The sequence below is a fragment of the Mauremys mutica genome, chromosome 16, assembly GCF_020497125.1.
Source record: "Mauremys mutica isolate MM-2020 ecotype Southern chromosome 16, ASM2049712v1, whole genome shotgun sequence".
NCBI classification, from domain to species: Eukaryota; Metazoa; Chordata; order Testudines; family Geoemydidae; genus Mauremys; species Mauremys mutica.
In genome coordinates, this window is record NC_059087.1 from 10,116,081 (window position 1) to 10,143,298 (window position 27,218).

At 43.4% G+C, this 27,218-nt stretch overlaps 1 protein-coding gene across 1 annotated transcript in view; it reads left to right on the forward strand.

The window, feature by feature from the left end:
• The window catches only part of TMEM132B (transmembrane protein 132B), a 343,025-nt gene that overhangs the window by 306,609 nt on the left and 9,198 nt on the right, over window positions 1–27,218 (forward strand). The window contains exon 6 of the mRNA XM_044990538.1: window positions 15,737–15,942. Within this exon, the coding sequence (XP_044846473.1) occupies window positions 15,737–15,942 (206 nt within the window). The remainder of the gene's footprint in view (window positions 1–15,736; window positions 15,943–27,218) is intronic.

Consider the following 27,218-nt stretch of genomic DNA (forward strand, 5'->3'; position numbering starts at 1 on the left):
TAGCGTACTAGTGGAATGCACTCCGGTGCCAGAGATGTAATTCTGAGACGTTAGACGCGTAATTCTAAATGTAAAGGGAAAGTTTCCTCTGATGAATGTCCTGGGTCTGGGCAGGAGTGTATCCCTAGTGGTTAGAACAGGGATAGTTGGAATGGAGAGCGCTGGGTTCTATTACTAGCGCTGTTGCCAGTTCACCATGGGATCTTGTGTAAACCGTGTACTTTGGAAGGGCAAAATCCTGCCCTTAGCCCCGCACAGCCATGACAGGAGGCAGTGGGTTCCAGGAATAAAGCTGGCTGCAAGAGACATCTTTCTATAGCAGGGAAGGATGTTTCCTAGGGAGCCAGCATGATGTAACTGTTCCTCTTGGAAGCAGCAGCACACACTCTCTATGCACTGAAAGCTGGAGCTGGCTGCTGATTGCAGACAACTTGCTAGCTGGCTGGGGCAACTGTACATACCTCTCATGAAGTGAGTCTGCTACAGGAGGCTTGTGTTGCTGGGGGCTGTTGGAGAGAGCTCCTGACACACTTTTCTCTCCCACGTGCACTATAGTGAACCTATTTGGAGAGGTTAGACAGGATTCGGTCATAGTGAATATAGTGCACACAGACAGCACCTGGTAGTTCTCTGTCTCTCAGGAGACAGCCTGAGCTGCCTCACATCACCACACCGGGTCTATAAGTCCTGCCCCAATCCAGGAAGTCATGGAAGTGACTGCGGACTACACCAGTGGAACAAAGAGCAGATTTTAGTCCTATGTGTCTCAGTTTACCCATTTGTGAATTAATTCTAATTATCCTTGATTGTCACAGAGGGGCTCGCGAGGCTTCACTGTTGGAGATCCCTGGATGACAGGCACTGACATGAAGGCAAATTATGATGACTACTCTCATTCCACAAAGAACACTTCAGGGAGCAGGCCAACAGACCGTATATCCAGCTAAACTTGTATCTGGGGAGGTGTGGGGCTGCCCTGCTCTGGGGATGGGGTGGGCACTGAGCTGCATTCTGCCTCCCACAAGTGTGCGGAGGGAGCATGCACACTCCAAAGCCCCCTTCATGGGTGCAACACACTGCCCTCCTCCTGAACAGAATGGAGGGGGCAGAGCAGAGCAGAGCCACGACTCCTCTGGGACACTGTGTACCCCTGGGGAGCAATGCAGAGATTACAGTACCATCGGGGCCTCATATGGTCCCCGCATTCCACAGACATGTAAGAGTTGGGCAGAATCTCGCTCTCAGCCCTTAATCACAAAGTGGGCGACTGAGCAAATCAAGTCATTCGCAGAACTACCATGTTATAAATAAGGTTAAGACTATGCCAGCGTTTTCACTGAAAACTAGGGTGTGCTAGAAGCACAGATAACTCCACAATTCAGTAAGGAGGAATCAGACAGAAAGTGTCCCTGCAAGGCCGCCAAACCTTAGATACTCGTGAGATCTTTCAGCTCAGCGTGAGGCAGCATCTATAAAATCTTTGTGCAAGGATGGAAAATGTGCAGATTGCCTGCACTCTACAGTAACCTGAAGAAACCCTACAGGTCCCTGGGAGTTAGTTAGCTACCGCAGTGATAACGGATGTGTGATGGGGTTTTTAATTAGGCACTCTTTAGAAAACTCTGTCTCTCCCCCCTCCCTCCGCACCTTAAAATATCATTGGCGAAACCACAGAATATACAACACATGAAACTGAATGAATACACATGTAATTTATCTTTTATTTCATGGAGCCTTAGATTTTAAATTTGAGTCACAGGAATTAGATCCACGAATCACCAATACTAAATTTCTCCAGGTTTTAAAAAGACCTGTTATTTGACATAGGATTTCAGTAAAACTGAAGTATGTTACATCTGCCTGAATACTTTCCCCTCTTACTTTTCAGAACAGTGTAATAATTATCCTGTCAACCTATAACCCCATTTACTTGAGTAATTCAAGTGCAAAAGAGAAGGAAAAAAACCAAGAAGGGAACCAACCACCATTACCTTGTAGTCCCAACATATGTGTTATTTTCACCCAATTAACACTGTTTCTCCTGAGCAGGTTCCTTGTTTGCAATTAGAATTAATGCAAGAAAGAGCTGGCACCAGATGCTGGGGTTTCACCAGAGAAACAACTTCCAGGACACCAGCCACTGAATATGAAGCGAATGGATGTTTACCAAAGCTAACAAGTGTCGGTAATGCTTCTCTCTAAAGGTTTAGGGATCAAATACTTAAGTGAAAGTAGCCCTAAATAAGAATGTGCTAAAACTTTGTGCCAGTGAAAGATCTTTTAGCTATTTGTAGAACAATAAAGATGTCTGTCTGTAGACAAGCATGCTGTCTGGGAAGGATGTCAGCCCAGGAGAGGTACTCCATCATAGTGACAAGGCAAACAGGAGGCATGCTGGCTGACTTACCCGCATTGCTGAAAAGAAGCAGTGACTTAAGCGGGGAGAGTGGAGCAAGATTTCCATTGCAAATGAGCAAACATGAGGAGGTTCCTACCCTGAGCCCGCGGCCATGTGTTCCCATTACCAATGGGCAAACTAGCTGAGACAAAATAAGAACCCGCCCAAGAGACTTGAGCTTGCATTCCTTTGAGATTTGAAAGAGCTTGGACAACTTGATAAAGGTTTCACAGGCATCTGCTCTTTTTGGACCGGAAGAGCCAATATACCTGGAGACAGGCTATGCTTGTGATAGCACAGCTCAAAGTGTGATGTACTGGAAATTTCTGGAGAGAGCCGGTTGTGCAGCGGGGTCACTCAAATGACAATGTGTAAAATGGCTGACCAAGCTGCATCTTTATTACATATCATGCTGAAGTCTAAAGCCCAGGCAGGGACGTCCTGGCACCTACAAGGGGCTTGGTCTTGTGCTCATTAAATCAGTGGAAGGACTCCCCTTGGCTTCACTGGGTGTTGGATCGTATCCAAAAAAGAGAGAGCCCTGTTTGCCCTTATCAGCTAATCCCTATTTCCTCACCTACACCAGGCTGGAGACCTATCTGGTCTCCCCACTCATTTCAAAGACCTTGTGTGTGCTAAGGCCACTAACATAGCTTCATGTAATGACACTGGCTAGTGGCACCAGTCACCTTCCCACTCTTCTGCTGACAGACTAGAGTCTTCAGTGGTCCAACCTCTTTCTGCCTGAACTAATGGTTAGGGTTAATGCCTATTTTCTGAGAGCAAACTTATTCTTTTATCTCTCAACTACACCAACTCCTTATATAGCCATTTGCCATGACTGTTCGGACTCCTGCTGTGAGAACCATCTATTTCCCATCCAAAAAGTTGCAATGCTGAAACAAAATGGGGAGTGGGGAGAGTTGGGAAAACATCTGTTCTCACAATATTCCTCAGTACAATTTTGCAGATTTAGAAGAGCAAGTAAAATTCAGCTGATGAATAAAGCAGTCTTCAAACAGTGAGGTTTACCCATCACTAGCCACTCTCTGCTGCTCAACAGAAATCAGAAAATATTTTTGCAGAAACCAAATATTGTCCTTGGCCAAGAAACATCCCTAAGCCCATTCAAAATTCACTGTAGATAATATGTGAGGATGGAATGTTAGAATGTTGGTCCCTGCTAGCAGCTGCACAACGAGCCTGCCCGTTGAGCAATTATCGCTCCATCTGAATGATGTTAAGCCAAGCGGCAGACTGGAGGGAGTTTCTGAGCACAACCACCTTCTCTGTTCCTCCCCCTCCCACCCACACATCCACCCAAGTTGTGTCAGCTCCATCAGTCACACCCCAGCATGGTGTGCCTAGAAATGGAAAGAGAGCAGCTGCTCTGCACCTGGGACTGAAATCCTGGCAGATCGTGTGTATGGTTTAATAATTTTCCATAGATGGACAGTTTTTGAATAGTGCACACACTTCATTCACTGCAGCAGGTTTTTAAATTCTCATTGTACATTCATGGATCATTGCACCTTTTCTAAGCCTCTGCAATTGTTCCCATTGTTAAACCAAAATGTTAATGTCTTCCATGCTGTTCTTCCCTCTAGTTCAGTACATTTCAACAGGGCTTAAAAGGTAAAAACACTCACAAAATGTAAGCTATTCCTCCCCACCCCCCAGTATCCCTGACCCCTTATCAATAGTGTTAAATGCTGACATCTATAGGAGATAACAGAATTACAACAGTGGTTTCTCCAATAAATCAATAGGGTATCACTAATTCTGCTGTGCAAATGGCTGCTTTTAAAGTGGTGTCATGTTATCAATGCACAGATTTATACATTTGTAATAAACAACTGATTGTTTTCTACAATGGCCTGTTGTTTGGGCCATCATGTGCTTTCCTTTATCCTTTGAACACACATTTAGCTTCAGCATATTACCAAGCCAATGTCTTACTGGAGCAAATCCTTACCCTTCCTGGAGGAAGGAGCTCACTTTGTATCCTTTTCCCCCTCTAATTTTTTGCAGGCCTCAGTAAAAATTCTAGTTCCTATCTTGTAAAAATGAAAGTAATATTCTTAAGGAGAGATAGGTCCCAATCCCGCAAATTAGAGAAAGCGACTAGGGGAATGGCTTTTCTAGATGTGATTCTGACAAGTAGGGAGGAACTAGTTGAGAACTTGAAGGTGGAAGACTGCTCTTGATTCTAAGGAATGTCAGGAGGGAAAAGAGCAGAATAAAGACAATAGATTTCAAGATGGCAGACTTTAGCAAACTCAGAGACTTGGTAGTTAAGAACCCCGGGGGAAGCAAATCTAACAGAAAAAAAGAGTTCCGTGAGAGTTGGCAGTTTATTTAAAGAGACATTATTAAGGGCACAAGAACTAGATGTAGGAAAGATAGGAAGTATGGTAAGAGATCACTCTGGCTTAACTGGGAGATCGTCAACGACCTGAAACTCAAAACAAAAAAGAAAAAGTCATTCAGATAGTGGAAACTAGGTCAAATTACAAAGGCTGAATATAAAAAAAAACAAACAACGCAAGCATGTAGGGACAACCTTAGAAAGGCCATGGCAAAAAACAAAACAGATTAAACTAGCTAGGGAAATAAAGGAAAGCATTAGAAGAAAGGGGAACACCACAGACAGAGTAGGCCCATTGCTCAATGAGGAGGGAAAGACAACAGAAAATGGCTGAAGTGTTAAATGCCTTTCTTGTTTCAGTTTTCACCAGAAAGGTTAGCTGTGATTAGATGAGTAGCAGAGTGACTATCGGTGTAAATGGGATAGGATCTGAGACTGAAGTAGGGGAAGAACAAGCTAAGAATTACTTAGAGAAGATGGATGTCTTCAACTCAGCAGGGCCTGATGAAATACATCCTAGACTACTTAAGGAACTGGCTCAAGAGATCTCTGAGCCACTAGTGATTATCTTTGAGAACTCATGGAGAACGGAAGAGATTCTAGAGGACTGGAAAAGGACAAAATACAATACCTGTCTATAAGCAGGGGAGTAAGAATGCCCCAGAGAATTATAGATCAGTCAGCTTAACTTCAGTACTTGGAAAGATAATGAAGCAACTAAACAAACAGTTTGTAGCACCTAGAAGATAAGGTGATAAGTAACAGTCAACATGGATTTGTCAGGAACAAATCATGTCAAACCAACCTAATCGCCCTTTTTTGACAGGGTAACAAGCCTTGTGGATGGGGGAGAGGGGGAGCAATAGATGTGATATAATCTCAACTTTAGTGAGGCTTTTGATACTGTCTCACACAACCTTCTTATAAGCAAACTAGGGGAAGGATAGCCTAGATATCTAAAGTAGGTGCACAACGGGTTGGAAAACCATACGCCGAGAGTAGTTAGCAATGGTTCACAGTCAAGCTGGAAGGGCTCATCTGTCCTATTCTATATCTACACAAATGATTTGATAATGGCATAGAGAGTACACTTACAAAGTCTGCAGATGAGACCAAACTGGGGAGGGATTGCAAGCATTTTGCAGGACAGGATTACAATTCAAAATGATCTTGAGAAACTGGAGAAGTGGTCTGAGATAAATAGGATGAAATTCAATAAGGACAAATGCAAAGTATTACACTTAGAAAGTAATAATCAATGCACAAATACAAAATGGGAAATGACTGCCTAGGAAGGAGTACTGCAGAAAAGAGCCTTGGGGATATAGTAGATCACAAACTAAATATGAGCCAACAGTGTAACACTGTTGCAAAAAAAGCAAATGTCATTCTGTGATATATTAGCAGGCATGTTGTAAGCAAGGTATGGGAAGCGATTCTGCCCCTCTACTCAGAACTGATAACGCTTCACCTGAAGTATTGTGTCCAGTTCTGGGCACCACACAGTGGACAAACTGGAGAAAGTCCAGAGGAGATTAACAAAAATGATTAAAGGTCTAGAAAACATGACCTCCGAGGAAAAATTGAAAAAAACTGTTTAGTTTGCAAGAGACTGACATCGTAGTTTTCAAGTACATAAAAGGTTGTTATAAAGAGGAGGGTGAATTTTTCTTCTCTTTATCCACTGAGGAGAGGACAAGTAGTAATGGGTTTAAATTGCAGCCAGGGACATTTAGATTAGATATTAGGGAAAAACTTCCTATCTGTCATGGTGGTTAAGCACCAGAACAAATTACACAGGGAGCTTGTGGAATCTCCATCACTGGAGGTTTTTAAGACCTGGTCAGCCAAGGACCTGTCAGGGATGGTCTAGATAACACTTAGTCCTGCCTTAGTGTCGGGGACTGGACTAAATGACCTATCGAGGTCCCTTCCGGTCCTACGAGTCTATGAAACACTTGTGAGTTTAGTTGTTGTTGTTCTTTTGGGGTGTGTTTTGGTAGCACCTACTAGGAGCCTCTGTTGTGGACCAGGATCTCATTGTGCCAGGTGCTGGTGTGCTTTCCACTGGTTACTCAGAGTAATGAGTGTTACTTCCACTTAGTACGTTTTTGCAGGATTGAGTCCTTATTTCTAGAGACAGAAAACTCTGGAGAAGTTCAGACCGCAACTTTGGACCTGCCCCCTTACTCCTTTAGAAGGCCAAGGTATTTAGGTACCTAGGCACTGTGAAAATCCCACTAGGCACCTATCTCCCATTGGGAGTCTAGGAGACTATTTGTTTAGGTGCCTAAATACCTTTGAAAATCTGGCCCCTAGTGCCTGATCTTGCCCCATTTAAATCAGTGGAAACTTTATCAATGGGCCCAGGGTCAAGCCTTAATATATTTTTTTAAAATACTACAGTAGCCTACAGTAATTGCCCCAAACACAGCAGTATCCTTGCCATAAGATGTAGTTAGTGTTTCGGACTGTCACTTTTGGGGGTTGAACAAGCTTCCCCACCTCTTAAGATTTGGGGGAGATCTGAACATCACTCATGGCTCCTTTCGCCCCAGTGAGTATTTCCTAAAAACAGATATTTATTTCCAAGTAGAGTTGCACAATCAGTTCCTTGCACCAAAAATAAAGAGACCCAGAAGTTACCAGTTTTGATTTACCTATTCCTCTCCATGCCCCATAAAGCAAATTCAACATTGCATAGTTTGAGGAAGGTAAGAACATATTTGGTTAAGGTAGCAGGAGCCAAGGAATTGAATACTGGTCCCAGTTCAGCAAAGCATGTGTTTGAAATCAATGGGATTGCTACATGTGGCTAAGTGCTTTGTCAAGTAGGAATGATTCACTGAATTGAGCCCTCTGTGGGGTTTGGAACACGCTCCATTCCCGCTGATGCTCAGCATCTTGCACAAAGTGGTGCTTACACGGTGCTGCATGTCTAGGGCCAGGTTTTGCCCTGACAATACCACTAGGGCTGTGAGGGAGGATCATAATCTTATTTGTAATAACTGCTTGTAACCTAGAAGCTGAAATCTGTTTTTTTATTTTTACTCCTTTACGCCTGGACATAGATTGGTTACAGTGGGGGTTGCATTTGAGTGCTAAACTGCCAACATAGGTTATGAAAGAAAGAGCACAGACGCTTTCTTGGATTTTGAATTCCCTGGAAAGTATAACATAAAGCTTCCTGCTTTCTTCCTTCCATTTGCGAAAGCTGACTCACTCCCTTGCATTTTATGCATTCTGTGCTTCTACGTACAGTATGCATTATGGATCAGAGCACAAGCTGGGGTGAATTCTGAATCCACTCCAACTTTTGGGGCAGGAGGGTATTTGTGGAACTGAAGTGTCGGCAAGTGTTGATGTCCTTTGAATGTGCCTGATGCTCTATAATGGCACAGTTAGTTATGTCCTGGGGATGACATTCTGTTTAGCTAGCATTCGTGTATTTGGCTGCTTTTTGTATTTTTATTCCCCAGTGGGATTGTTCCTCTGCCTGCTGAACATGTAAACCCTTTCTCTACATAACTGAACAATTTGTCTATTCATGTTCTTACAACCCTCCCAACATTGTGGTATCAGAGCCAGTCACCAATTTATTAATGGGACCCATTCTGTTACCTTTTGCCCTAGCTGTTTTCTGTGACCCGCTTTGATTGACTATAAAATTAGCATAACGACATTTACTGATCTCTCATTATAATGGCTGTGAAGCAACATGGGATCCTTGCATGAAGGCCCAGACCAGTTGCATACAATTATTAGAAGTATTTTTGGCTACAGGTATTTGTGACAGGGCAACGAGAATACAACAGGATTTGGCATGCTTAGGAGGCGATGTGCTTTATTGTAAAAGGGAACAATACATGTAAATCCTTTCTCCCTGAATCTTAGTCTCAGATTCTGCCAGCAACTTCTCCACCTCACTCCACTTGCTGATCCCCTCTTATAGCAGGTTGGGCCAGAGAATGAATTAATTGCCCACAAAGCTGGCCCAGCTGCAAATCCCTCCAGTCCAAGCAGAGAATTATAGTCCTTCCTGTCTAGAGCATTAACCCCTTCCCTGCCATCCTCTGAATAAAATATGCACACCTGTCTTTACCTCCAAACAGTGAAGTGATCAGTATCCAAGAGTATGTGGGGCCAGAGGTACTTTGGAGCAAGGACAGAATCTTTTTAATTTGATTGTTGTGAGAACTTAAAGTTGCACTGAATGATTCATTTGAAGGATATGCTCTGATGTAATGAGATCGTTGGAGTTGGAAACTTAAGATTTCACCTACGATGTTTGAATGTTTTTTCCCATTTAATTAATGAAGCAACATATATTTAAAAACAAAAGTAATTGAAACCCAATGGCCATGAAGAGATAATTGCAGTGTACATGCATGCGTCTCAGTGAGAGGATTTGTTTACCCTGGAGAGATTAGCGGAGGAGCTTCTGTCAAAATCATGGGTTTTAATACTTCTAATAAGAATGAAATCAGGTCTTACAGCTGATTCTTCCCAGTGTCTTCTGTTTTAAGGACTATCTGTTTGCAAGGAGCATATTTCCAAATGTCATGGGTATTCTGGATCTTGTTTTCCAAATAGTAACAGAATTATACTTAAAAACCCACCAACAACACTGTAATGCATGAATGTGCGTTGTCTTCTGTGAAAGCTGGATAGTTTGAAAAATAAACACTATGCTAACCACAGTGGGTGATTAGTACATGAATTAAATTCTTACTAACATTTTTCAATAGGAAACAAGGCTTAGGATATATCTTCTAGGTTCCCCTGAGGGAATACATACTTGTATCCTAAACTGCCTCAGGATGCTATCATTACTTCAGAGGGAAGTACTTGAAGGAGTGCTAATTTGCTAGTTTAAAAATATTAACTTGGAAAAAAGACAATTAAAATGACACTTTGAGGCTATTTTGCACATGTCTAAAATTAAAAGAGTATAAACCTTCTGTTTTCATCATTTCCAGTTTCAGCATCAAGTTGCCTGGCCTTCCTTCGTCTCATGGCTCACGTCATTTGTCTGAAATGGTATATGAGACATAATTTGCAGATACCAGGCCACACATTCAGCCAAGGGGAAGAAATAACCCGGCTTGGGAACAACCTTGGAGAAATTGCACAGATCAAAGGGTATTATAAGAATAACAGACCAAATTCCTGCCCTCAAATATACACAACTTCCCTGCAACTTCTATGGAAGTTGCATCCCAGTGCAGGGTGGGGCAGCAGAATGAATCCCTATATCTTATATTCATATGATACCTTTAAGCCCATTGGTTCCTGCTTGGCAGTACAAGCTATACCCATTAGTTCCTCCACTGCAGTCCTGCCACCTCTAGGGTGGAGCTTTGGAGTTGCACTTTAGCACAGGGACACCACACAATAATTTAGGACACGGAGCAAAGGAGAACACCACATCCAGTTAAAACTTTGGGGTGCAATTAGCCTGCTGCTCTGCTCCTGGCCACTACCGTTAGCCATGTAAGTATAACTTACAGGTCTTGATTCACCATGACACTGAATTGTGCCTCCCTGTGCCAGCAGCGGCTGCAGGTGGGGAATCCATTCCCCTCGGGAGGCAAGTGGCACTTATGCTGCCACCTTCCCTTACAGCCCCCGCAGGGAAGGGCAGCTTGAAATTGCAGTTGAGTTCCACAGGAGCCCAACTGCTGGAGGATGCCAAGGACGTGATGTGAGTCAACGCGTCCACAGGCTGTCCAAACTGCACACCCTTCCCCAGCCAGTGCTGTCCACTTTTGAAGTGCAAAGCTGCCTGTCTGCAGGGGCTACACTGGCAGCCCCCCTCTTGGCGGACTCACTGATGCTGGGGTCATTTATGCCTGTATCTGGTCTGAAGCTTCCAAAGCTGTGTGGAAAAGCTTCTCAGGACAAAACAAACTTCACCAACTCTTGGAGGAAGGAAAGTCAAATAAGAAGCAGAAAACTGAGGAAATGCAGGGTGGGGTTGAGGGTGCATGTCACAGCTAGACGACAAAGAGGTTCAGGACAGCATGAGTAGGGAGAGGTTAAATGTATGGTTTGTGGGGCAAATCCCACCCCACCTCCACGGGTGTAGAGGCCACTCCAGCAGTGGAATAACGAAGGTGCCCAAGGGCAGGAATTAAGGAAACCACTCAGAAAATGCAGACTTTCTACGTGGCATGGAGCCCAGCTCTTTGGTGACGAGGCAAAAAAAAAAAAAAAGGAAGATTCTTTCCATCTTGCCTCCTCCCAGTTCTCAAGCACCTAGCCAAATTTCTGGAGCTGAGGAGCTCATTTCAGACTGGGCAGTCCTAGAACTGTGCCAGCGCCACACAGGAGAACGCATCGTTCAGAAAAACCACACAACGTAGGGTGTTTGATGTAGCTCAGCAAATTCTTCCTACTGGGATAAAAAAAGACAACGCCTCTAAGGATACTGTGGAAAAAGTGGCTAGGGCTGGCATTCAAGAAATATCACAAGATTACAGTTTTAAGTTTATTACAAGAATGAGTCATTTATTCTATTTGCCTTTCACATTGAAAGTCCCATCACTGTTGTTCTCTTTACAGCCTCAGCCACAGTCCAGAGATTTTTGCATCCCTCACACGTTTTTTTTTGGAAAGCAGTAGTATACAGTGCGCCTCTGACCTTTACTGAGATCCATAATGTGCTTGATCAGTCATTCTTATCCCCCTCTTTTATAACCTCCCCAGCCTGGGCGCGTGTGGCCGAGGTGAACTATTTTACAGAATATTTAAAAGGTTGCAGTCATACCGCAGTCCGCTCTTTCATGCAATGGAGGTTTAAGGAGAGACTGATGGCTTACTCAATGATTTTAACTGGCGTGGGTTTTGCTGTTCAATAGCACTGGTTACATAAATGTATATATTTGTCCATTTGCCTCATTCATCTTAATCTTGTGGTTCTTCACCAAGGGTCGCCATGGGCAGCACGATACGTGTGCACCAATTAAACCCTATTTTGAGAGCCAGTGTAAATAGTTCTTAAGCAGCTCTGTACAGGAGTGAAGTTTACCCCAAGATTACAGCCCATTAGGGACCTGATTCTGCTCTTACACAAGTTTTAGGTCTACTGGGAAGCAGCATAGCCTAGTGGTCAGCACCGGACAGGGACTTAGGAGACATAGGTTCTATTCCCACCTCAGCCACTGGATTGCTGGGTGACCTTGGGCAAGTCAGTTCACCTCTCTGTACCTCAGTTTCCTTATCTATAAAAATGGGGACGATGATGCTCACTTCCTTTTCAAAGAGCTTTGAGATCTATGAATGAATAGCACTAGATAAGAAGTAGGCATTTTTATTTCTATTTTTATTACTGGCTCCAGCTGAGTTACTCCAAATTAAGTGAAAGGAGAATCAAATAATTTTTCCCCACACTGCATGTTGAATAACCTAGCTACAAACTTCAGTACTTGGGAGAACAACCTTCACATTTTCATGTCGAATTTTTTCATGTTTTGCCCAGATAGATTTTGTTTTGCTTTGTTTAAATCTATCTAATTCAGCCACTTTTCTAAATCACTGGCATGCTGTTGAAGTAAGTTCAGGGTCAGGTTATGGCTTTTAAATAAAGCAACAACTGCAGATGGAAAAATTCATCACGCAAGAGAGGGGTTTGGGTGGGGTGTCTGATATCACATTTTAGCATTTTTTAACCCCTTTGCCTGCTCTCCTAATAGATAAGTAAATGTTCAGTGACCTGAGTTTTAAGCAGCTTCCTAGTGAATCTTTTGGATTGCTAGATACTTTGGTACTTGATTAGTCTAAAATGTGGAGGCTGTGACAGGTTGTACAGAAGAAATTGTGCCTTGTAGAATTACTTGTGGGGATTGGAGCCAACCACCCGCTACAACGCCAGGAAAGGTTAATTACACCTCACTTTCATTTGACCTGAATCCCAGAGTGGATAGCTAGACCTCCTGCTCACCTGGTTGTAATATTTGATAGAGGAGACACTCTAAAATTGCATCTCTTAACTTTGCCAGGCAGGTGACAATGGCTAGTGTTGGGATGTTTTAAAATACGCTTGCTTTGTGCATTTTAGAATGGAGGATGGCCGCTTTAAGCTTCAGATCAAACCCACTCTGGTGTCACTGTCTTCCCACCATGAAGCATTCATGGGAGAGACAGCAGTTCTTGTAGTGTCTTTTACTCTTCCTGATCACTTGGATATTCAGCAGCCGTTCAAAAGAAACCAAGACTAAAAACCCAAACCCTTCAAAATCACACAACAGCAGATGGCGGCTCCCATGTGCCGAGAAAGCACAGTGGCATCTACTCAGGGCCGGCTCCAGAGCCCAGCGGGGCAAGCACCCGCCTGGGGCGGCCCTTTCTCGGGGGGGCGGCAGGCTGGGCCGGCGGACCTGCCGCAGTCATGCCTGCGGGAGGTCCACCGGAGCCCCGGGAGCAGCGGACCTGCCGCAGGCATGACTGCGGACGGTTCGCTGGTCCCGCGGCTCGGCTGGACCTCCCGCAGGCATGACTGCGGCAGCTCAACCGGAGCCGCCGGACCAGCGAACCGCCCGCAGCTGCGGGAGGTCCAGCCGAGCTGCGCGACCAGCGGACCCTCCGCAGTCATGCCCGCGGGAGGTCCACTGCTCCCGCGGCTCGGGGGCGCCTCCCGGGCATGACTGCTTGGGGCGGCCGAATTTGTAGAGCTGCCCCTGCATCTACTCTGCCTTTTACCTGGTGCAACACGGTTCTCGCACGTCTTGCTCCTCCCTTCCCCACCTGTGGGGTTTCTGGCAATACTGTCAGCGCTAGAGTCCCACACTTGGTGTGAACGAGGGTGCAAAATTCACTGCTGTGCAGAGAGCCCGCTCAAGACCTCATCTATGAAATCCACGAACCAAGCCTACTGATTTTCTTATAGGTCCAATGAAAATCAGCCCCTTCTTCCTTTATTTTGCACCTTTCCTGCTGAGTGAAGGAGATGCAAGAACATTTTAGGCATCTAAAAAAACAATCTAAAATATTCATTTCTGTCTTATCACATAGAGTAGTTAATCCCCTGATGGGGTCTTGATGTTTATCCTTCCCTCTTCAAGTTTTCGCCATTATTTCTGTCTCGTGTGAATTTGAACAACGCTCCCTAGATGTACCTTTTATGATTTAGAATCTCAACTGCTCTTCCCATTAACGGCCTTGATTAATGTGCTTAAAAATGCTTCAAGACATTTGTGACACATTGTGAGAGGGGAACGACATGGGTTTTGAATATGTTCGATTTAATTTGTGATGCTCCTTGTGACTGTGAGCTTGGAGTCCATTTTACGTTCCTTAGCAAGTGCTTAGATGATTGGTTTTTTATTCTATTACTTTCCAGGCACTGTTGTGGAAGGAGCGTGATTTCCAGACAAGTGGCTGCATTTTGTTAGCCAAACCGTGGTAACTTTGGCCAAAGCCCATTTGGAAAAAGTCATTCATTGTAATTTCAGTCCCTTGATTGGGATTGATCAGGACACATAACTGAATGGGGATAGACACAAGGATGGCTTTTGGGTTTTAAGTGGCAGGCTGCAACTTGACCAAAATTTAACATGGGAGAGAGGCTCTATTCACACACTTCCCCATACCGGGCATTTAAGTGGATCCAGTGTGCAGTTTATAGGGCATCTGTCATATAGCCCATAACTCAGGCTAGACTCTCCATTGCCCGCCCCAAGGATTCTGCTTACTCTGCTGAAACCTTTCACCTTCCTCCCTGCAAAGGGAACAGAAGAGGGAGCCAAAGAGGGATCTCAGTCTGCAAAGAATTCAGATCTCCCTTTTGCCGATAGACCCAGGGTCTGCCATCAAAATCCCATGTCTCTTATTTTCTGGTTGCTGGCCTTTTGGTCTTTTATCCATACTGGGCACAAGTTGCAACAGGCATTCATTCAGTTCCTAACATCGAATTCCTAAATCCTATCCCTCTTCAACTTTCTATTCTGTGTTGCAACACAATGTATGGTGTGACACAGAGAAGTGCTGATGCAAGACTGATATTTATTTAGCAGTCTCAGTGGAATGACATGGGTCATGATTACTAAAGATCACTGCCCCGCTCAAGTGGCAGAGGTCAGTGTATGCTGACTTCTTTGGCAGCTGTCACATCTTTCCCTTTATTTTAAAAAAACAAATTAAAATTATTATTTATCTTGCAGCAGCAGCAGCAGCAGGGCCAGGGTTCCATTGGACACACACATTGTAAAGCAATGGTCCTTGACTCAGAAAGTTTCCAGTCTAGGTTAAGATTGTTACAGGATAAGAGATTATAATCCAGAGGCTCAACTCTGCAGCCAGATCTGTGCCAATGGAGCCCTGAAACCTATAGGGCTCTGTGAGGATGAAGTGGATCTATCCACACGACTCCAGTTGAAGGATGGGGCTTAGGTTCTTAGTTGCGTCCATATAGTACTTGTCCTGGAAGTATTTTAATGGAACAAACATCAAGAGAGTACATCAGCTCTATATTTATTTTGGTGAAACTCCTCTTAGAAGGTCTAAAATTAATAGTTATACTGAAGTTCTGAATGCATATTATGGACCACAAGAAGGTCTTTGGCACCAACCTTACAGTACTCATGTGAAAAGAGAAGGATTCTGTTTTATGAGTCTGAGAGTCTTTTTTCTTATTAACATATGCCCCCTGTGTCTGGATTTTTAAGCAAGCTGTAAACAACATTTGATGCATATGAAGTTTGATTCATGGAGAATTTAATTTGTCCAGTATAAAAGACTAACACAGGTCATATAACACTGAATTATAGTTGTAATTTAAGTAGTAGCCATTGAGGAATGCAGAATTGTTTCCTTGGGGTCCATTTATCACTGTTTGCTACTAATTCGAAAGCTCGAGATACAATATGCATTACTCCTGTTATTAGCAATGTCTTTATGCCGATGTATCATTCCCTCTGCATCTTCCTGAATTTTCATCCATTTTGTAATTAATCTTGGGATTTGTTTTAAAGGTTTCTGGCAGATGCGACTCCATCTTTGTTAATGGCAAGGAAATGAAGAGCAAAGTGGATACCATTGTGAACTTTACTTACCAGCATTTTACCACCCAGCTGGAAGTGACGGTCTGGGCTCCACGGCTTCCTTTGCAGATAGAGATCTCGGATACAGAACTTAGCCAGATCAAGGGCTGGAGGATACCTGTCACCTCCAATAAGAGGTATGATTGCTATATTTGCATGACCTAGGTGCATGCATTTGGCTGGGGGTTTTAAGGTCCAGCAGGTTCATTTGGAGGCTATTTTTCAGAGGGTAGAACATCCCATTTGCAACCAGAGTTTATAGTCTGCCTTGGCCTGAAACAGTCACTCCTGTGATAATGGTAGGCCAAGTTCTGTCCTCCTGTCCATCCTGTGAAAACGCCGCGAAATCAAAGCTAGCTGCATGGATGTGAATCTGCGGAAAGAGTGTGGATCTAGCACATCAAGCAGGCAGCACTAAGTATTTAAGGACACAGGGCATGTCTACACTGCAACCACAGGATGCAATTGCAATGTGTGCAGACATACCTGAGCTAGCTTTAACCTAGCTCGCTTGGGAACTGGAGGAGCACAGGGGTGGCAGGCACAGGTTCTCAGCATGGGCTTCACAAGCCTGCCAGAACCCTGGGTAATTACTTGGGCCCACACTGAAGGCTGCACAGCTGCGGTCTCCCTGCTCTGGTACCCAAGCTGGCTAGATTGATGGTAGCTCAGGTTTGTCTATGCAAGCTGCCCGCAGACCCTGTGATTGCAGTGTAGACGTAATAGGTATAAAACAAAGGCACTGTAGAAAAGACTCCAGTCTGGGCAGCGGGCAGGGTGCCTGGAGCTCTAGAGTCCTAATCCCAATTCAGAATTCCTGAGTTCCAGTTTGACTGTTTGCGGCCTTGTGAAATTAACTGAAGAGTCCAGCCTCAGTTTCTCCATCTGTAAAATGGGGTAGTACTTTGCCTATCTCATAGTGGTGTTATCAGAATTTTAGAGCCTAGTAAAGACTACACTTTAACTGTGGAGTTATGCTTCAAGGGTTTGCATCAGGTGTATATACAAGTCATTTCTCAGCTAGTGCATAGTAACCCTTCCCCCCTCTCCCTCCATGCAGGCATGTCCATAGTTACAGCCTAATTCTCCCATCTTTACTCTCACTGAGTAGCACCTTACTCTGAGCTATTCTGTTGAAACCATTTTGCCTAAAAAACATGTAGTTGGACCTCTGAATGCTAATATTTGCATGCACAATTCATTGCAGGTGCAAAACTGTGGGCACAAACAATTACTTGTGAGTACAATATTTATTACCCACAAGAACAGATCATGTTGAGGCCTGGCTGTAAATCAGGCTTTTAGAGTTGAAGTTCTTGCCCCGTTTTCCTTGTGTTCGACATTAATGTAGCTCAGTAAGCCTCGTTACATCTATTACACACAATTCTGAAGGGAATATGGCATTTTTGGTTAGACCCCTTTTAATCTCCTCTTTCCCAGAAAATGGAGGTCCAGTTTCTCTGACATTTCTGAATATAGATGAGCTTCTCGTTTCTGTGGATTATTCCATTTGACCTCTGCTGCACCTTCTCCATGACAGTAATGCGGCACAGGGCTCCAATAATAGACTCACCTTCTGTCCCCTTATTTTTCCTGAGCCTGTATCTGCTATTTCTAAAGTCACAACAAGCAGCAGAAGTGCACTTTGCACAGTGTTGTTTGTCATTTTGTCTCATCGGTCTAGATGATTTGCTAGATTTGATTTTACCATTAAGACCAGCAAGCTCGGAATAGAAGAATGCGTTCACAAAAGCTGTTTTCAGTGAGTTACAGTTTTGCCCATGGTTTGATACTTACACTGACTTACTGTTACAATGTCATTGTGCCATGCGACACCAGACTTTAAAGCGCATGCAGTGCCTCAGTTACACAGCGTGGTGATAACACATGGATGTGAAAGAGAGGGGGAGAAAAATTTCCCACAAATCATCAGCAATATCAAGAAGAGCAAGGCGGAGCGATCTGAGCAAACATAAAAGCGTGTGGGTGAAAAAGGGACCAGGTGAATGAGCATTAAAGCAGCAGATCTTTTGAAGAAGCATCAAGATTTGTACAAGCAAGTTCTACAGAGGAGCTCAAGAAAGCACTACCTAGAGATCTGATTTAGGCAAGAAAGCACTGCAGTTTCACAGAAGATTGCGTTCCGATAAAGAGACTCGACTGGCGCAAGAGCGGAGGGGGAAAAGGCTTCTCGAGGTCTCTTCTCTTTCCCCTCCCATCCTCAAAGGCCCCAGGCTGGAACATCCAACATTTGGACAAGCAGCTAGATTAAGCGTTTCCAGGAATACTACTGTGTTGATGAATATCAGGATAACTTGAAAAATTCTATCGGTGAGCATGGCATGACATCAGCTCAAATTTATAATGCAAATATTGGCAGCAGCGATCCTATCACTGAAAATTCTAGTAGTTTCCAGCTAGGAGCCTGTTGCCAGCTGTGCTCAGTGACTAGGACACATCTTAGCTGTTGAAGAGACCAAACAGAGAGCAAGGAGCAGAATTATTTAGCACTTTACACGGGGATGTAACTTGGGGTAATGGGATAAATTAACCAGATATTCTGGCAATGAGCTCACTGCAAATGGGGAGATAATCAGACATCTTCTTTTGTCTATCTAGAAGATGCTCCTGATCAGGTGGCTGTGTCAAAAGGCCAGGTAATGGAGAACTGGCCCAATGGAAACTTTTCTAACTTTCACAGGTGAAGACAAAGTTGCTCTCTGTGGAGAGAGAAAATGTGCTCGTTGATTGAATTGGTGCCAGCTGCTACCGTAGTCCCAGAATCATGAACTTTCATTTGTTTTAGCAATCCAAAGAGATGCACCTTCTGCTGCTTTTGAGCCGGATGCTGCAGTTCTTACTTAGGCGCAAATCCAACTGAAACCAATGGGGTTTTTGCTGGAGTAAATGACTGCAGGATTGGGTTGCTGATGTTTATGATAGGAATTGGCTTTTGAACACCACACATGGTGAGTTAGACATTCAGCGGCGGTTAACATCATGGACGTTTTGACTTTAAACCCCATTACGCACAGCTTTGGACATTTCCCTCCTAGTGTCTAGTGCTGAGTTATTGGGCCAGCTGAAATAAAGATAATGGTCTGAGAGCCTGCACTGTTTGCAAGCTGGCAGGCAATCTTAGTTCGCTGCTGCTCAAATTACATCTGACCCATTGGCACATCTTTAGCAACCATTGTTTCCCTGAAGGGTGGAAGGAAAAAGTGTGGCTGCTGTATTGCGACAAGAATGGAGCTGGTTGTTTGACACTGTGTGTCAGCTGTCTATGCATGTGTGACTGGAAAAGTAGTTCAGGTTTCGAGGAGACATAAATTACCCCGGGTTTATGAAACACTAGAATGTTTTTATTTACTTTTTCTCCCTCTACTTTAAATCAATAGGTAATCAGGGACTAGCATTAGCTATGCTAGCCTTGACATTTGCACTGTATGGGAGCTTCAAAGTTTCCTTTCCTTTTTCACGCTTTGTGTGTTTTACTCAATATTTCATTGTTTTTCCATGTTTAGAGGGGGTTTGTTTTGTTTTTCTCTCTCTCTCTCTAGGTGTTTATATTACACCAACACCATGCAGTCTTTGTATTGTCCATAGCTCAGTGGTTTGACCATTGGCTTGCTAAACCCCGGGTTGTGAGTTCAATCCTTTAAGGGGTCTGGGGGTTGGTTCTGCTTTGAGCAGGGGGTTGGACTAGATGACCTCCCAAGGTCCCTTCCTATTCTATATGGCTAATATTTATGGGTTTATACTCAACACCCCAGCGAGGTAGGGAAGCATTATCCCCATTTGACAAACAGAAGAACTGAGGCACAGAGAGGTTAAGTGACTTGCCCAGGGTTGTGCAGGAAGAGAGTGTCAGCTTCAGGAGTTGAACTTAGGTCTCCTACTTCTCAGCAGCGTTTTAGCTTACATTAGTCAATACTAAACTGCCCTGGAACAGTGTAATGTTGTGTGAATGCCATGCATCCAAAATGTGTTCTTGTATCATCCACTGTGAAGACGTTCCAAATGGAGAAAGCTTTCATTTAAGACCCAAGAACCTCCCAACGTTCTGCGTTAGAACAATAACCTTTGTATTGTCTGAACACACAAACAACATAAGAGTCAATATTGTCAGTCCAAAAAATCTCATGAGCGGTTGAAGAACTAGGACTGGTATTTTTTAAGAGGGCTAAAAGTTAGGCATATAACTCCTTTTGAACATCAATGAGAATTGCTGCCTAACTCCCTTAGATTCCTTTGAAAATCTTAGTCTATATTATTAGGAAGTCTTTAATCCTATGGTTAAGGCAACGTTTATGTGATGGAGGTCACGGAAGCCATGGAACCCGTGACTTCCAGAGACCTCTGTGACATTCTCTGCTTCAGCCCCAGGGGCTGTGGGACTCTGGAGCTGGCAGCCAGCGGGGGCCCTGCAAGGTTCCAGTCACTGGTGACAGATCCCTGAGGGGGCCCTCCTCAGGGTTCCAGCAACAGGCGAAAGCCTCGTGCAGGGGGTGGGGGGATGCCTCAGCTGAGCGGTTGGGGTTGTCCCATTTTCTCTTGCGGAAATAGGGTCACCCTGTAGCTCCCAGCCACCGTGGGTGGAGGGGGACCCCCCTTGCAGCTTCCACCTGCTGCGTGTGGAGGGGGAACCTCCCAGCCACCAGGGTGGTGGGGGAAACCATGGAGCCGTAGCAGCAAAAATCACAGACAGGTCACTGCTTCCGTTCATTTTTGTTTATTGTCTGTGACCTGTCGGTGACTTTTACTAAAAAATAACCATGACAAAATCTTAGCCTTACCTATAATGAAAGGGTCTGTTGATACCATGTTATTGTCCACATACCATAGTAATGGAGGGCCTATAACTGTGGGTAATAGTAAGATGCATCTAATAATTGATCCTGTCTTCTTAAATATCTTCTTATGTGCAACTTTTCTCAAGGGAAAGTAGGAAGAGTAAAATATAAACATAGTGGCAGACATCCTGAATTCCTTGCTCCCTTTGGATTGGTATGGCAAGTTTTCACCTGCTCCGTACGGAATTAAATGGCTTTTACTTCAGTAGAAACTTGCATCAGAACTGAGTGAGGAATTTAGGATTTGGGCTATTCTAAAGAAGCGGCGTATACAAAGCAGTCTCCATTGTGTATAAGCAGAAATATGGCTTACTATGCCAATCCATAAATATAGGAGGAACTTATATACTTATCCATATGAGACGGAGAAGCATAATTTAATCTATGGTGCATGCCACTTTCAATAGGGGCAGTCAATTTTCCAGATGAAAATCTGTTCTCTGGCTAGGTATATGCTCATGACTAATGTACTGTATGGAGCCCGTGAGCAGCAGAATGCTAATAGGAAGACCGTTGGTGGAATGAACGGCAGAAAAGCCTATAATCTCAGCAAATGAAAGGAATATATTCAACTTAAAGTCAAATAATAGAGTGAGCACAAGGCCTGCATAGCGTCCGAGAGTCTAACAAGAGCATTTATTCTGTCTCATTATGCACCCGGAAAATAATTATCCTCTCCTGGAAGTTCTCAGCTATTTACATGAGACGTGTTGCTTCAGCGCGCATCAATGGGAAACGCATGGCAAGAGCCTCCCACAGCAAGCTGAAACTATCCCTCTGCTGTTTAAATCAGGGTTTGCCTACTATGAGAGCACCCTATTTTCATGAGGCTCCCAGGGACCCAGCCTTAGTCCAGCTTATACTTCAGCATAAACTAAGCAATAGAATTCAAAACACCCTGTTTCACCCAGCAATTATCCCTACTGAACATCACCAAGACTAAAGCCTGTGGAGAATCATAGGAACTTTGAAGGGGTTTAGGGCCAAATGCAATAACAGTTTTACATAAAGAAGGTGATGGATCTAAATTCCAGTCTGTGGTGGCTGAGAGTTATTTGCTCAGAACCTGCTTGGGGCATAACTACAAGGGGACACCAGAAAAGTTCAGTTGAATTAACTAAAAGTGTTAATTTAAAGTGTTTTAGTTAAAGTGAATTCAACCCTTATGTGGGAAGAGAGGGGGCCCACCTGACCGAGAGGGGAAGAGCATCTTCATGCACTGGCTCACCAACCTAGCGAGAAGGGATTTAAACGAGGTTCAAAGGAGGCAGGTGACAAACGTTTGACCTTAACAAAAGGCTGAGTGTTGGCGCGGAGGGGGGATGGGACATGGAAATTACAGCAGGGTCACGGGAGAAACAAGAAGGAAACCATTGGGAGAATCTGTCTATTCACAAATGCAAGGAGTATGGAGAATAAAACAGGAAGAACTGGAAGGATTAGTACATAATTACTTAATTGGCATCACAGACTGACTTGGTGGGATAAGGCTCATGACTGGAATATTGGTATAGACAGGAAGGCCAGGCTTGGAAAAAGGGAGATGTTGCAATATACAGCAAGAACATATGCACTTGTCCTGAGGTCCAGAAGGAGGGTGTATTAACAGGAGTGTTGTATGTCAGACGTAGGAGGTAATTGCCTTGCTCTACTCACTGGTGGTGAGGCCTCAGCTAGAGTACTGTGGCCCTCTCTGGGCACCACACTTTAGGAAACGTGGATAAATTGGAGAGAGTCTAGAGGAGAGCAACAAAAATGACAAAAGGTTTAGAACACCTGACCTGTGAGGAAAGGTTAAAAAAACTGGGCATGTTGAATCTTGAGAAAAAAGACTGGGGGGAAAGTCTTCAACTATGTTAAGGGCTGTTATAAAGAGAACGGTGATCAATTGTTCTCCATGTCCACTGAAGGTCGGCCAAGAAGTAATGGGCTTAATCTGCATCAAAGGAGATTTAGGTTAGTTATTAGGAAAAACTTGCTAACTATGAGGGTAGTTAAGCTCTGGAATAAGTTTCCAAGGGAGGTTGTGGAATCCCCATCATTAGAGGTTTTTAAGAACAGGTTGAACAAACACCTGTCAGGGATGGTCTATGTTTACTTGGTCCTGCCTCAGCGTAGGAGACTGGCCTTTATGACGTACATTTCTATGATTCTATGTGTACACTTTCATTCAGAATAAAGTAGCTTTTAAAAGCGAAGTAGCCTTCCAATGTGAATTAAGGCTGAAGTGAACTAAGGCCACATTACTTCTGCATCAGATCATCCACACAGAGGTTCAACATGCTTTAAGTAATTCCCTTTAAATGAATTCCTTTTAGTGAATTCAGCTTAACTTCCTGTGTAGAGAGTTTGAACGGTAGATTTTATTTTCAACATCCGTGAAGATACCACATCATATTTCTTGATGAAAAACAATGGGTTGAATGTGTGTAGCAGACTTGTGTGGCTTCCAGAAATCAAGGTCTAATGGTGTAAAGTTTCCTATTTGAAAAAGTCAGATTTTTCTGCATCTAGTAGTGTTGCAAAAATGCCTTAAAAAGGTAAATTTTCTTTTTTATGGGCATTTCAGATTCAAATACCAGCTAAACTAAATTCACTGCTTCTCTTTTTCTGTTAAAAAACCTTAGCAGCTGGCTTGAGAACCTGCATGCCTAGTTGCAAATTAAAATTAAAATGGACAAGCTTAAACCACTTGTAGAACAGCTCTATAATAGAAAAGCAGACGGATCGCTGATTATATCATTGCTAGCAGGCACCATTATAACAGGGTTGTTTTAACTCTACCCTCTAGCAAGGATTTTATCTGTCTGAAATGTAAATGAAATGGAATTCTGGCAACCTTGGTGCAGTCCAGACAAGCAAAAATCTTCTGAATACATTTGTAAAGGAGCAAGAAATATGGATAAGCAGAATTCTGAAAGATATTCAAAGCACAAGGCTCACTAACCTTAGAGGTAACCAGAAAAAAAAGGGAATATGAAGCAGTAGCTTGCATTTAAGAGGACACATCTTAAAATGAGCTCAAGGAAGGATTTTAGGCCTACTAAGATCACTAACAAGATGTTAAGGCTCAATGAGGACCATCTAATGTGATGGATTTCAAACACTTTGTTGGGTCCAAGAAGGCAAAGTATTGAAAAGCTTCTGTCTTATTAACTGAATCAGGGAGTTGTGGCTTTGAAGTGGAAATGGATATCATTTGTTTAAAAACACCCTTGAATTAAAGAAGGACAACTTGAATTGGCACCTGGCAATGGAAACTTGCAAAGCATGTTCTGAAATTGCCGGCACATCAGTTTCCACCTTTGCACCAACGTTACATCAGGGCGTGGGCTTAGGCTCAGACATTCTAAGATCTAAAGTACTCTCAAAACTTTTCTAACATTCTACATGTTTGTGCAACAGAAAAGTTTGAAAGTACTAAGAAATGTGGACTCGTATGTAGAAATATTAAGATGACAACAACAGTGGGCTATATTACAAAACCTTTCCCAGGGAGATGAACCCTGGTGATCCCATGCCTGGAGAGGTCTGGAGACTGCAGTGAGGGCAAATAATGGGAGTGATCTCTACTCACTGGTAGCACAGCTCCTGGGGGAGTCACTCTGCTCTGCAGGCACTAGTGCTTGTTGGGGTAGCATTGTCTCCCAGGGGGATACCTGTGAGCTCTAGAAAGCAGCATGTTGCAGGTAGCAGCTTCTCGTTGGCTTCACTTCCTGTGGCCAAGAACATAAGCTCTTCTGACCTGTTGCAGGGCTGACCTCAGGGAGTTGGAGTGGCTTCCATAGACCGCAGGTAATAGAGGGAGCATGACATGCGACTTCCTGTCATCTGCACAAAACTGACCAATCTGTCTCCCCCAGCTCACATTTCTGTGGAGCGAGCAGAATGGAGCTGGCTGATTTCCCCCATCCCCACCCTACCCATTTTGAATGGAAACTGAATATATTTTCCCTGTGAACAATTCTAGTCATCTGCAGGTTCAGTCAGCAGACTAAACTTTAATAGCGGCAACACACAGGTGAGTCAGACAGAGTCAGACATTTTGTATGTGAAAATAATAAGGAAAACACAAATCTATAAGCACCCATTTTAAAATCGAATTGAAGGGGACGTCTACATGGCAATCAGAGGTGTGACAGCAGCCCATGTAGTTTTGATCTGGCTAGCTCGAATAACAATAGCAGTGAAGCTGAGACAGCATGGGCTAGCGGCTCAGGAACATACCCAGGGTCCGGGCCCATTGCTTAGTATTGATAGAACAAATCTGAATATGGCAACAAAGACAGAGATGGGATGCTCAGTGAGAACCAACAGGAGTCCATCTGCCTTAACTAGAAAGGGTTGGTCTAAGAATGAGAACTCTCTGAAAGTTCATCCCTTTCTTAGCTATATCTGCCCAGCTCAATGAATGGGTGGGGGGACAGGTTCTTTTATAGTATTTTACAGCCTCCAACGCCCTGAACTGGCTGGGGCAGTTTAGCTCTCTTCCCATCACATTTGTTTTGCTTGAGTGGGACCCATCAGCTGATGGAGGCCAGATTTCATTTTGTGATGGCAGAGGCCAGGACTCGTGGTTCTGGAACAGAAAAGCCTCTAAATAAAATAAAAGTTTTAGATATTAGATATTAATTTAGATAAAAGATATTAATTGCATCAGAGTAGTAAAAGATTGATTGTTTCTCTTTTCTCTAAATGAGAAACAGGCCAGATTTGGGTTTTGCAAAACCTCAGTTTTTGATCTTGCAAAATCCCATCATGGCGGATTCAGATCTGGGTTACATTGCGTCTCATTTTATGGGGTCAGATTATTGAAAAAAAAAAGAAAATTCCTAGAGGGGACAGATTTTCTTAAGAGCTCAGCAACCAACAGCTCCTGTCGAGGAACTGAAATAACTGGTCAGATTTTCCAAAGATCTCTTTAAGATGAGAGTTCTGAAGTGGGTGCTGAGAGTTCTGAAAATCTGCCCATTTATGTTGGTGCCTGAATGGGAATAGCTGGCCCTAGTTGTGGGCTTAGAGCAATTTTGAAAATCTGCCTTGGATATCTGTTTATTTCTGCTGGCGTGAAATAAATTTCTGTGCATAGGATTTGCACTGCTTTTTGCATGATCCTGCTGTAAGTCATTCTTCAATATCCCTTTGTTAAAATATAATATGCCACATTCTTCCTGAGTGTAAATGCCATTGGTTTCAGTGAAGTAACTATTCAATGATATTAGAGAAATTTATTCAATGATATTAGGCAGACAAGGGGGGCGGGTTGAGGTAATATCTTTTATTGGCGCAACTTGTGCAGGTGAACGAGACAGGCTTATAAAGAGGAGGGTGATAAATTAATCTCCTTAACCACCGAGGATGGGACAAGAAGTAATGGCTTTAAATTGCAGCAAAGGAGATTTAGATTACACATTAGGAAAAAACTTCCTAACTGTGAAGGTAGTTGAGCACTCGAACATATTACCTAGGGAGATTGTGGAATCTCTGTCATTGGAGGTTTTTTAGAGCAGGTTAGACAAACACCTGTCAGAGATGGTCTAGCTAATACTCAGTCCTGCCTCATTGCAGAGGATTGGACTAGGTAACCTATCGAGGTCCCTTCCAGTCCTACATTTTTATGATTCTATGAAACTTCCCTAAGATTAACTTTCTCATGTGAACAGTTGCTGCATTGCCCACGTGGATGTGTTATTCATTTGTCGGTAGGAGTGGAGCTGGCTTGCAGGATCACACAGGGGAGGAGAGGTGTCTATGAGACAATCTTTCCAATGGAGATGTAGCTCATAATGTGAAAAAATTCAAGAATCCCTGCAGACTTTTCCTTTCTGTGAAGATTCTACATGGAGCTCTTCTTCCAGCCTGATGTTACCAAGATATTACCTCACCTGCCTTGTCTCTCTAATAACCTGGAACCAACCTGGCTACAACAACACTATTCAATGATGTATACTCTGGACGCGTTGCTGCATACATCAGTACACTGATTTACAGAACACCAGGATTTTCCCGGTTCTAGCACGCCGAAGGATGTGGATTTTTTAGAGCCTTTTTCAACTTATTGGTTGCTAACTTTGTTGTAAGACCACTTACAACAACAATTGTGTTTTATAATAGCTTTTTCATAATTTGTGTATTTCAAAGAGATAAAAGAACATAGCAAATACGAAAATACTTCCCCAAGCCCCAGGAAAAATAAGAGGATTCTTCCCCATCCCAGCTTTAGAAATGGTTACAAAAAAAGGAGTGAAATCAAATATTTCTAGGCAACAAATTCCACAGCAGGAGGGCATAATGAGAGAAAGTGTGACCACCCAGTGCTTAATAGCTGACTTTCAAGACAACAAAAATGGTTCAATTAGAGAATCTGTGTGCTTGTCCTAGGGTGTAAAGTGAATCAATGAAAAAACAGTGTTTAAAGCATGGAAAATGTTGCTCTGTGTATGAACAGCAATATTCACGTACAAGTCATTGTGATACTTTGTAGAAAGCCAATAGGAACCTTTAACTGCATAGCTGCAATTATTACAGTATGTGGGGAGATAATTAGAAAATTATAAAGC